At 45.7% G+C, this 12266-nt stretch overlaps 1 protein-coding gene across 1 annotated transcript; it reads left to right on the forward strand.

Moving 5' to 3' along the window:
* The first annotated feature begins 11449 nt into the window (after nucleotides 1–11449).
* Nucleotides 11450–11865, forward strand: LOC132213462 (cytochrome c-like). The gene has a single exon (XM_059660082.1). It carries the CDS (start codon nucleotides 11450–11452, stop codon nucleotides 11750–11752), a length of 303 nt encoding a protein of 100 aa, XP_059516065.1. The 3' UTR covers nucleotides 11753–11865.
* Nucleotides 11866–12266: the final 401 nt, after the last annotated feature.

Here is a 12266-nt window from a genome sequence, read left to right on the forward strand (position 1 = left end):
GGAGTTTAAAACAAGATGGCTTGGAATTTCATTTTTAAAAGATTTGTTGAGCTAACCTGAATTGAATTTTAAGGAAATTCAAACTAATTGGAAAATGGTCTTATTATTATTATTTTTATATTGAGTCATATGGAAATTCAATAATACAATGCTATATTCATTTTTAAAAAATAGGATCCACCTAAAAGGAACATACCATGAAGTGCAAAAAATGATTTAACTACACATGAAGGCCTTTTTCTTTTTATTTAACCATTGGCTTTATTAGGTTTTTTTTTTGTTTTTTTTTTTCAAGGAAAAGGGAAAACCAGGCTTATGCCTCTATAAAAATTTTTGGCACAGGTTCTAAATAAACACACTAAAGATTCTCTAATCTTCTTAGATTCATAAATGAGCTATTTCCTTACTTAAATACAATTAGGAATGGCTTATTTTCTCAATTTTAAGTGAGTTTCTGAAACGTACCATATGACACAGCAGATGAGTGGAAATTAGAAGCTGTTGCTGCTCTTTCTAGGTCATCAATCATACCATTGTGCTTTTCCTCTATGCCTGGCTGCGAATAATGCCTGAAATCTAAGACTACCGCCATGAAGTAACTTACAATTCAGAGTTAAAAGGACATTACCCAACTCAGCACTATGGGTGATTGCTTGTATCATGTGTTTGTGATAAGCTGGGAAATCCTTTGTGTATTTAAGATCCTCCTCTCAGAACATTTGCTGTCCATGTAACCAGTGCTTTAGGATAAAAATGAGATGGGGGTAGGGATTGATCTGGAGCTGTTTTCAGATAACTTCATTCACATTTGCACTAAATACTAGGAACTGTTTTTGAAGTGTCTGATGGTGCGTCATCATGAAGCAAAATTACTTTGCCGTGTGTTCTGGCCCATTCTGGTGGTTTTACGATCAAAGCGTGGTTCAAATTGACTATTTGTTGTTGGTAGCGATCAGTATTAACGGTTTCACCTGGTTTTAGAAGCTCACAATACCACAGCTTCCTGATCCCACCAAATGCAGAGGATTGTCTTCTTCCGAAGCAACTTGGCTTTGCAGTCGATGTTGATGGTTGATCTGGACCAACCCATGATTTTATGCAGTTGGGAGTCTCAAAATAAGTCCACTTTTCATAGCCAGTCACAATTTGATGCAAAAAAGACTTTCTTTTGTGCCGTTGAATCAACATTTTACTGATGACCTTTCGGTTTTCCATTTGTCTTTCATTGTTCAGTTGATGTGGCACCATTTTCCTTCCTTTAAAATCGTTCCCATTGCTTGTAAATGATTGAAAATTGTTTGCTGAGCAACGTTTAATCTTTCTGCAAGTTGTTTTTGAGTTTGACACGCAACTTCATCCAATAATGCTTGTAACTGTTGGTCTTCAAACTTTTTTGGTTGACCTGGACGTTCTTTGTCTTTCACATCGAAATCATCACTTTTAAACCATTTAAACCAGCGTTCACAAGTATCTTGAGATGAAGCATGTTCACCATAAACTTCCCGAAGTATACGATAACTTTCAGCAGCACTTTTCTTCAAAATAAAGTAATGAATTAAAACTTCCTGCAAATGCTCTTTTTTTGGGCACAAAATTCGACATTTTTAAGCGTAAAAATATCTATAATGTTAACACCTTCAGAAAATTTGACATATGAAGTTTTGAAGTTTGTTCTCAATACAACAAAATAGCATACATATCAAATCGCATATATATCAACATATGTGTAACTCCGTCTATTGAAAAAAATCCGCATTATTAACCGATACACCTAGTATGTAGACAAATATCATGTATTTATACATGTATAAATGATTCCACCCCCAAACAGCCACGGTGATGAACGTGTTTGCATGTATGCACACTTAGTCTACTGGCTTTCTGGCTTTATCTTTCCCTTCCCTTCAGACTTTGTGGGGCCCATTGTGTGGACACCTTGACTCATGAATTTTCTAGACTGATTATTCCAGCAGATCCAAGCATTGGGCATTGAGGCTGTGGTCGGTGCTATTCTTTCCCTAATATAAAGATTTTCTCCCATTTCCCTATGCTCAAGGTCTCTATGGAAAGGGTTTTAACTTCAAGAAGTGCCTCCTCCTTCAAACATATTCGAAGAAGAATCTGAAGTTTTTAACTTCAAGAAGTCCTCCTTCTCCCATGTCCCATACACCCTAGCAGCCTCCCATTACTGCAAATTGTTTGGCAGAAATTTGCAGACAGAGCCAATTTCATATAGTGTTGGTGAAACAGACATGTATCTAATGGCATTTTTAGAGCTGAGGCAAGGGACCCTTATGCACACGGTGTCACAATGTTGTAGAGATTATTGTGGGAGGTTATAGGGTCAGATATCACATAAACTGTTGGCATTCCTGGTGGCTTTCCTTTCCCTCGCCCACAAGGAAGTTCCCTCCTCAGATTCAGAAAGGAAAACGACCCCCCTCTCCCCCATGCCCTTTCCCCAAAGTTCTTCTGGCTTCCCCTCTCTGATCTATTGACCTGAACGCTTAGCATCCTTCCACTGGAGCTGGAAGTTCTCGTTCTTCCTCCAGCTTCCTCCAACTACCGGCTTCGAAGTGCCACGGCCTTTCCTATTCCCCTTCTGCCATGTTTGCCATCATTTCTAAGATGTCTTATTAAGAAATAAAAAGTCCCGACCCTTCCGTTTTATCTAAGCCAGCATCCCTGCCTGGCTGGGAGGGGAAAGGTCAGTGTTTAGCTGCCTCACCCCTCTGGGACAGGAGATTTTAGTCATTTCTCCTCCATTTGAGGAATGTTGCTTCTCCAACTCCATTTTTGGTAGCAAACAGGTGTTATCTGCTTTGGGTCTCAAGCATTTATGTAACTTGTCTTGGTCTTCTGTAGCTCTCTTCGTCACTCTCCGAGGATGGTTTGTGAAGTTGCCCGTGCCGTGCTTACCCCAATTATTAGAGAAAAAGGACATAGCTACCATCCATTGGATTCCCAGCGGAGCCTCTCCTGGTCACCCAGCCTCCTCTGGCTCTAGTGAGCCTGGGAGTCAGGAAATTCCCAACTCCCTTTTTACTCTTGACAACTGCATGCTACAACCACACAGATTCTACTTCTTCAAATATCTTTGGTGAGATAATTCACATATTTTAAGAGAAAAAGCACCTCCAAGGACACAGTTTTCTTAGTGAATAGGTCTTTCAATATTTTTACTAAGGTGATCAGCTTTATAATTAATTTGATCCTTTTCGGAAGAAATAGTTCAAAATTTGCAGCATCCATGACAACATCTCTCTTGACAGGGCAACAATCAAAGATGAATTTTAGAATCTGTTTTTGTTTGCTTGTTTGTTTTTGCCACTTTTCATGACAATGTTCTTTTGTTTGCTCCTTTCCACTGAAAAAAGCTTTACTGAACCTAAAATCGCCTTTCCAATAAGATAGCTCTCCCAGTGTGTTTAAAAGCACTTTTCTTCGTTAGGCCCGAGTTTCAAATCCTCATTAGTTTTAAATGAGAATCAAAGTTTTTGCAAAATCTCTACCCAGTAAACATCAGGGAATTTGTTTGAAATTAGAATTTACCTTTAGCAAGAAAAAGACAAGCCCATACAGGGCTTGAGGGCTCCAAACATGACTTTACACCAAAGGCAACAAAGGCATAGATGCATTGAAGGGTCTGCCTTGGGGAAAGGGTAGGGCAAATGGAAATGCTCGTAAGGGAGGTGCCATAGGCGGGAAGGAAGAGCCTGTGACAAATAAACTGAGTAGCAGTTTTTCAAAAAAGTTTCAGAAATCCTCCCAACTAGTGTGAGTTGGGTGCTATTTATAAAACAGGAGGGTCACTGGGCTGTTTCTAAGCCTGGCTAAGGAGAAGAGAACATTTAACTCCTCTTACCAAGTGAGGCTGGACCAACCCTTGCCTACCACTGAAAAGCCATCTTTCTCCAGGACCCCCCAGTGTATGCTCCTGGGACCCCAGAACAGCAGCGCCCCAAGCCCACAGCCTCCTCTGATCACCAGCCTAACAAGGCTGCCTCCAAGGGTGAAGATCAGAGCTGCTCAGCCCTGGCTGTGAACTCCTGAACCAGAGAGCATTCTGATCCCATGTGATGCAATTCACAGGGCCCAAAAATTCAATGCTTCTATGAACAGTGACTGTGTACCAGGTGCTGGGGGAGGGAGAGATGGAGGAGGACAGAGAAGCTGGGTTGTACAGATGACCCAGTCCCCACTTTCCAGGTCCTGAGGGTCTCGTTGAGCAGAGATATATTGGAGAGAAAACAAAAATAACACCAGATAGAATGAAGTCAATGGAATAATAGTGCAAAGGGCTCAAGGGATCCAGAGGAGAAAATTCATTGCACAATCGGGGGAGAAAAGGAAGAGATTTTTCACGGCACAGAAAGGGAGGGGGGATTTGGGACTGCGGGAACAGCTTTGACATGCAGGTGTTTAGAGACCCTTTCGCTGTCCGGCGTGACTATGGGGCTAATTTGATAACTCAGTGAAGAATGAGATGGACACAGAACTCCACCTCAGATCCTTTCCAATTATGTAGGTCTTGTCTCTCTCTCTCTCACTCACTGTGTTTAAAAGCACTTCATCTAAACACTTCTTCATCAGATGAACTTTTCAAATCCTCATTCATTTAAAAACGAGAATCAGGTTTTCTGCAAAAATCTCTACCTAGTAAAAAAAAAAAAAATCAAGCCCTGGCTGGTTTGGCTCAGTGGATAGAGCGTATGCCTGTGGACTGAAGGGTCATGGGTTCGATTCTGGTCAAGGGTACATGCCGGGGTTGCAGGTTCAATCCCCAGCAGGAGGCGTGCAGGAGGCAGCCAATCAATGATTCTCTCTCATCATTGATGTCTCTATCTCTCTCTCCCTCTCCCTTCCTCTCTGAAATCAATAAAAAAAAATATTTAAAAAAATCAAGGAATTTGCTTTAAATTAGAATTTACGTTCAGCAAGATAAAAACAAGCCCACACAGGGAAGGGCTTGAGGAGGGAGTGGGAGTGGTAGGAGGGTGATAGTGGCTAGAATCCTACTTGTGTCACGTGAGTTAAGCAAATAAAAGTATTTTTGAAGAAGAATCTTAAAAGGATTTGCCTGGCCAGCGAAGTCTTTGGGATTATGGCAGAGAATCACAGATAATAATAACAGTCATAGTTATAATAATCGTAGCTGTTATGATCATTATTTTGTCAAACTGGAAGTGATTTGGGACACACATCGTCTTTTAGAGCTGAAGGAACTTGAAAGACCATCTCATTCAACTCGCTTATTTTACCGATGACGAAATTCTCAAATCCACGGCTAGTTAGGGGCAACGCAGGGTTGGAACACAGATCTCTTTCTTTCCACAAATCACTTTCCACGAAACTGTGACCATCTGCACCTCTCCCGGCTGCTTTTCAGAGGAGAAAAAGCAGTGGTTGGAGGTTTAAGAGGTTTGCCTGTAGTCCCAAGCTGAGATGGAATCCAACCCAGGGCATTAGGGAGATCGAGGCAAATTAAACCCATTCACGAGGGACGAAGCGCGAGACAGAAGAGCGAGCGTGCGGTTAAAGCTCACGGTGCGCGTTTCTCTGCTCATGACCTGGGTGAGACACCCCGGGGCGGCCGGGAGTCTGCGTTGCCTCAGCTGCCACCCAGCCTAACGCCGCAGCAGCCAAGCTGCAGGCAGCTCTTTCCTCACCAGAGGCTTAGCTGCAATGTGGTTTAAATTAGACATTTCTTGCCTGAGTAGAACAAATTACTTAGGTTATATGCTGACAAAGAGGGAACAGTCTGCGTGCTTGGAAAGCTTAGGGGGAATTAAATCATGTGCTGTCACTGCCGGGTTGTTCCTCTGTCCTCTCCACCACCACCTCCTCTCAACTGCCCTCAGGAGTCCTGCAGCCTTGCGTGCAAGCCGAGCCATAACCCAAGGCTTAACATAACCGTCGGGCTCACAGGTCATTGGGAAATAACAGGTATATCCGGTTGAGCCTTTTGTACTTGTCTGCACGCAAATGAAAAGCTGGTGCGAAGCTGAACTCCTTAGAGCCTCTGGTTAGGGAGAAGGGAGGATTCCTTGGAAGAGAATTGTCACACGATGTTTGTTTTCTCAGGGAACAAGGGATAAAGCCTGTTTATGGGAAGTTCGCACCTCTGGGAGGCTGAGCTCAGAAGGGGCAGAATGTGGCCTTGGCCTTGTGCCCGATGGTCTGCTGGGAGCGGGGCTCCAAAGGACCCCAAGTCAGACCTTTGAATGGGTGTCATTGTAGACCTTCAGAGAGGGGCTGGAGGTGGCAGTGCCAGTTCCCAAACTTCCTGGCTGCTGGCAGCAATGGTAAGACAGCTTGCAGGACAGAGCTGGTGGGGAGGAACCTGAAACCAAGGGGCCAGGCACTGAGAACTGTCACCTCCCTGAGTCTTGTGCTGATGCCAATACAATTCAGCTCTGAAGTCTTCAGAACACCCTTGGCAAACGAGAGGCGTGTCCACCTTGTCCCCATGTTTCATCCAATGGGAAACAGTAAACCTGAGTTCAAATTTTGGCTGAGCTGCCACAGAAGCTGTGTGGCCTTGGTTAATAACTCCAACTGCTCCTGCCTTGTTTTATGTGTGGAAAAGGGATTATGGTAATAGTTACCTCAAAGGGTTGGTTGTGAGGGATTAATGGCATGATTTACATCGAGTGCTTGGCACGTTGCCTGCCTCAAAGTGCTCAATAAATGGTAGTTCTCCCATTATTTGTGGTGTATGATTATTGTCACCATTGTTATTACTGGCAGAGCAGCCATCCAAATAGCCACTGAGATTTCAGGCTGTGGATCTGATGCTCTCCTGGCCCCAGCCCTGAGCAGGATTCCACCCCCCTCCCCAATCTCTTCCACTGAGTCCGGTTCTCCCAGCCAGCCGCCCCACCCAGACACTGCCTGAGCTCTGGGCAGCAGCAAACTGGGTACCACTCTGTTTGTCTCTTCCTTCTGGCTCGGTTTGAGCGTGAACGTGCATCATCCCAGCCAGACACGTGGAGGTGGCACCCGCACAACGGGGTGGCGGTTCTGTTTGAATGTGTCCACACTTGTCTTGGGGTCTTTGCTCCTAAAATCACTCCCTCTGAAACCTACCCCTACTCCCACCAACTTCCTACATCAAGACTATAGCCCTTTAGATTTATCTTGGCTGGAGAGACTCTCCAAGAGGGAAATCACAGTTTTAAGCTTAGAGAGTGGTACTCAAAGTGTGTTCTAGTGACTCAGGGAGGGTGATCCCTGCGACCCTTTTAAGGGATCCAGAAGGTTAAAACAATGGTCGTAGGCTTTTTTTCCCTCTCTCTCTGTCCTTCTCGCCCAAGTTTACCAGGGGTCTCTCAGGGGCTACATGACATTTGATATTACTACAGATTGCATGCAGAATCAGATATGAGTATTCAGCTGTCTTCTATTAAGTCAGAAATTAAGGAAATTTGTGACAATGTAAAACAATGCCACTCTTACTATTTGTGGTTTCGGAAAATACAATTTTTCATAAAATGCTATGTATGTCAACATGTATTAGGTTTATTATTTTAAATGAATAAATATTTCAAATGTGTTCCATTTTCATTTCTGAAATTGTAAATATTGACAGATGTGAGTTAGGTTAAGCAATAGCTCTCTGGGTTCTACAGTCATCTCTAAGAGTGGAAAGAGGTCTTGAAAACAAAACATTTGAGAAGCATTGAGCTCAGATTTTGGCATGGGGGCCTATGAAATCATCGCTTTGCTCACTTCTAAAAAAAAAATCACAACACCCTATTATTTCTGGGGATTTGGAATAGTGTGAATTTTATAGTCATTTCAATATAATGGGCTTGAGTGGAGCAGATCTGGTCACGAAGCTCGTGTGGAGGAGTCACTCCAATTCTCTGCATGTTGCAGCCACTGTTTTAAAGGAAAAGGTTCTAAACTCTCCCAAGACTGGGTGATAAATTACAGAGATTGAATTGTGCTGGGCAGATACCAGGGTCCTCTCCACTGGGAGGGGAGGGAGGGCATGGGAATCGCATCCTGCAGGGGACCAGCGGCTTTGCCTGTTGGGTGCCTGGCCCCTGGAGGGAGTCAGCTCTCCTGGCTGCGGACAGCCTTGGTCGCCTGGACCCTTAACAGGCATAATGGTACCAGGGAGGCCTATAGTTAGTGTAGATTAGAAGGAGGGGCTTCTGTAAGATTCACGACCACAGGCAATAAGTTAATGAGCATTTACCGGTGTGAAGCAGGTGGGCTTTGGAGTCTGCAGATCTGAGTTCAAATCCCCGTCACTTGCAACTTATGTGACTTTTGGCAAATAGTTCACCATTTCTGAACCTTAATCCCCTTATCTGTATTTAATGGAGGCTACTGGTAAAAACACCCATACTTTTAGGATGATAGGGAGAAATAAATGCAACCAACACTAGGTGTAAAGCATAGAATACAGTGTCTGGCTGATGGCAGGGAATATCAGTCTTTTCCTTCCTTGGTCCTGACTTGCTCTGTGGTGTCAAGCACCCTAAGAAAATGGAGGAGCAACCCCTGGCCTTCTGGAGATAACAGTGCAGAGGCCCATCCTCCCATTATGCTGGGCACAGGGCTCTGCACGGGGCACTCTAAACCAGCGGCTCTCAACCTGTGGGTCGCGACCCCTTTGGGGGTCAAACGACCCTTTCACAGGGGTCGCCTAAGACCATCCTGCATATCAGATATTTACATTACGATTCATAACAGCAGCAACATTACAGTTATGAAGTAGCAACGAAAATAGTTTTATGGTTGGGGGTCACCACAACATGAGGACCTGTATTAAAGGGTTGCGGCATTAGGAAGGTTGAGAACCACCGCTCTGAACTGCCATTCCCTCTGAAGGGACATGTGTAACTAGGTTTTCATCTCTCCGCTCTGCTTCCAGGAGCCCCAGGAAGTGAGCTCAGAGCCCTGCAGGAAAAGAGAACAGAAAGGAGGGCCCCTGCTCGTCCAGACGGGAAGTGGATTTCCATTTTACCCCTTGGCACTGGTGACCTGGGAGCTCAGGGCACAGTCACATCCTTCCGAGGGAGTCCCTGAAAGAGTGGACAGGGAGCAAGGGCCCTGAAGACACAGCGGGTGGTAAGAGGCCCAGCTGCGCCTGAACAGGCCAGGGTGCCACGCTTTCAATGCTCAGACACTGACAGCCCCGCCTTCCTTCTGCATCCAAACCGCTAGAATGAGTGGGCCACCAGGGACCGAGTCAGCACAATGGGATATGCAGAAACGAAGGCTAGTCACCAGCAAGTACAGACAATTGAATTTCACTTTTCATGTTGGGTGGGGGGTATTCTGGACAGTTTCCTCCTGGCCTGTAAGAAGGGAGAGCTGGGAGCCCCTCTGCCTTGCCTCCTGGTCCAGGCTCCCGAGATGGCCTCAGGTCCCTCAGTGGAGCTGTTAGATGTGCCAGAGGCCCCGGGTCCGAGGCCGCAGTGCCCTCTCACCCAGACCTGTCCTGTGGGAAAAGAAGGCGGTGTCTTCTGGGAAGCTGGGCCGCATTGCCTCATGTGTGCAACTCACTGGGAGGTCCCCTGACAGCGCTCCCTGATGTTCCCTCACATTTGCACTGTGTAGCGTGGTGTTGTCTCCACTCCCCTTGGCAGGGCATTGCATGAGCGCTGTCCTGCAGCCTCATTACCGCAGGCCTGGAAAGCTCTCATGAAAGCCGCAGAGGGGCTGGCCCAAAGCCTCGCGTGGAGGAAATTACCCCCGCCTGGCCTCCTCCAGGATCTTTCAGGAACGTGGCACCCTCCTGCCTAAAGAACTGCCTCTGTGCTGAAGGTCCGGAGGGAGCACGTCAGGGCGGGGTAAAGTGAGGTGAGGAAGACGCGCTGCCCGCTACCTTCTGGGAGTCGGAGGAAAACACAAATTGGCTATTGATGTTGAGCCCTTCTGCCAAGAGCAGATGGCTCTGAGGCGACAGCAAATGGCCGTTGAGCCGATGCTGTCTGAGCCCCTATCAGGTGGCGCTGTTCTAACAGCTTTGCGTGCATTAGCTCATTTAGTCCGCACCACTGTGGGTTCTTGGCTTCGTGCAGTAAAGAGTCCAATTCGAGCCGGCATGGAGTTTAAAATAAAAGTGAGATTATTGGTGAAGCAGAGACAGAGAGTGGGCTACTCCACAGGCAGAGCAGCGCCCCCCCACCCCCCACCCTCCAACAGAATTTGCTTCCTTTACTGAGATTTATTTAATCGAGGATGGGGGGAGGGGGGCAGGGGTAGGGCATTCAATGAGGGGGAGGAATAGTCAGGATCTTTCTGGAAAAGAGGTGGAGATTTCTCAGAAGAGCTCCATGGGCCATTTTTGTCCTTATATGGGCTTGCTGTGGTTCTGGGCATGTCGGTTAGCTTGCTGATGTATTACAGTGAGCGCATAATGAGGCTAGGGGTTACCATTGGATGAATTCGTCTCCATATTGGATGGAGCTGGTCTCTGCCAGTTTTAAGCCATAAATCCAGAGGGGGGTGGGTGGGTGGGTGGGTTGTCTTCCTTCTTGACAGCTCCTGTCGATTTTACTGATGGCAGCTGTTCTGCTACATCCCCCATCTCATCGGTATCCTCTCCATTTTACCTGGACCCAGAGAAGTGATCTGCGGCAACTGAAGTCACTCAGTTATGAGTAGTGGAGGCACATTCACACACGCTGGCTGGCTCTGGAGTTGTCTCCATTAACCACTCAAAGAGTCACGGGAAAAGACAAGGAGAAGATGATTGGTGTCACCTTAGGCTCTCAGGAGCCTGCAGGTGGGTAAGGGCGTGTCGCCTTGAGAACCATCACAGTGAACCAAACAGGCCAGGTCTTTATTCCTGTGAGGTCCAAGTCCTTGTGTGACTCTGATTTTACTGGACAGGAATAAGGGCTTAGTAGTAGGAGGAATAATAGTAATGACTGTTATTGAGAGCTCATGCTTTACCATCAACGTCGCTAATTGATTTCCTGACAATATCTCATTTAATCCTCACAACTACCCTCTGAAGTTAGGGTATTATTATTCCTCTTGCATGAATAAGGAAACTTGCGCTCAGGAGAGTTAACTAACAGGGCAAAGGTCACTGCTTTTAAGTTAGAGCTGGGCCTCACAGCCAAGAGTGCCTGCCCCCAGAAGCCAAAATCTTAATGGTTGTGATATGTTGGCTTCATTGCTTTCAATCTCCTCTGGAGGTTTAGATGAACCAGGAAGGCATTTGGGCCTGTGCCCAGGGGCCTGTAAAGAATTGCCATCATCTCAGAGGGGATATCCAGAGCCACTGAGGTCATTCTCCCCGCCCTGGTTCGTGTGATGTGCTCCACAGGGATTTGGAGATCTGGAATGTGCCCCTTCTAAACTCTTACAGACTTAATCTGGGGTTTTCCCTCATCTGTCAAGAAGAGGAGCCGAGAGTGCAGAACATCTGGATTGCGAGTGGGGATCTCAGTGTCACGCACGACTAATAAGCGATTTAAAAATGGGTAATGTTGAGAAGGGCAAGAAGGTTTTTGTTAGAAGCATGCCCAGTGCCATACTGTGGAGAAAGGGAGGCAAGCACAAGACTGGGCCAAATCTCCATGGTCTCTTTCAGGCCCCTGGATTTTCTTATACAGATGCCAACAAGAACAAAGGTATCACCTGGGGAGAGACTACACTGATGGAGTATTTGGAGGCTCCCAAGAAGTGCATCCCTGGAACAAAAGTGATCTTCGCTGGCATTAAGAAGAGTGCACAAAGGGCAGACTTGACAGCTTATCTCAAAAAAGCTACTAATGAGTAATAGTTGGCCACTGCCTTATTTATTATAAATGTCTCAGGACTTTTTCTATATGTACCATATTTAAGTTGATCTCATACACCAGCATTCAGATCATGAATGGCTAATAGAGCATTGATTTCCGGCAGTCCTAACTTACTAATAAATAAGATTGGCTTGTGGTTGAATGAATATGGTCAGCTTCTTGAGCTTTGATGGTGATTTGGGTTCAGCAAGCACTGTCACTGTCCTTCCTTCTAAAAATGTGATTGGACTTGATTCGTAGTGTTCAACTTTTCACAGAGGTGGTGAGTGCCATCTCAAACCTGTAGGAGGTTGGCTGATGTTTAGATTTATATGACTGGTTGTATTACCTTGTTTAAATTCTGAGGGAATCCCTTCACTGTCTCTTAGACCTGCAAGACTTGCTTGTGTTTCAAGTTGTGTTCATTAGCCTGTTAAAAGGCAGGGCTGCAGATGGGCTGGCAGTGACCATTTTATCTCCTTGGTCCCAACTATGCCAATTTAATAAAATTCC

The sequence above is a fragment of the Myotis daubentonii genome, chromosome 12 (assembly GCF_963259705.1).
Source record: "Myotis daubentonii chromosome 12, mMyoDau2.1, whole genome shotgun sequence".
Lineage (NCBI taxonomy): Eukaryota > Metazoa > Chordata > Mammalia > Chiroptera > Vespertilionidae > Myotis > Myotis daubentonii.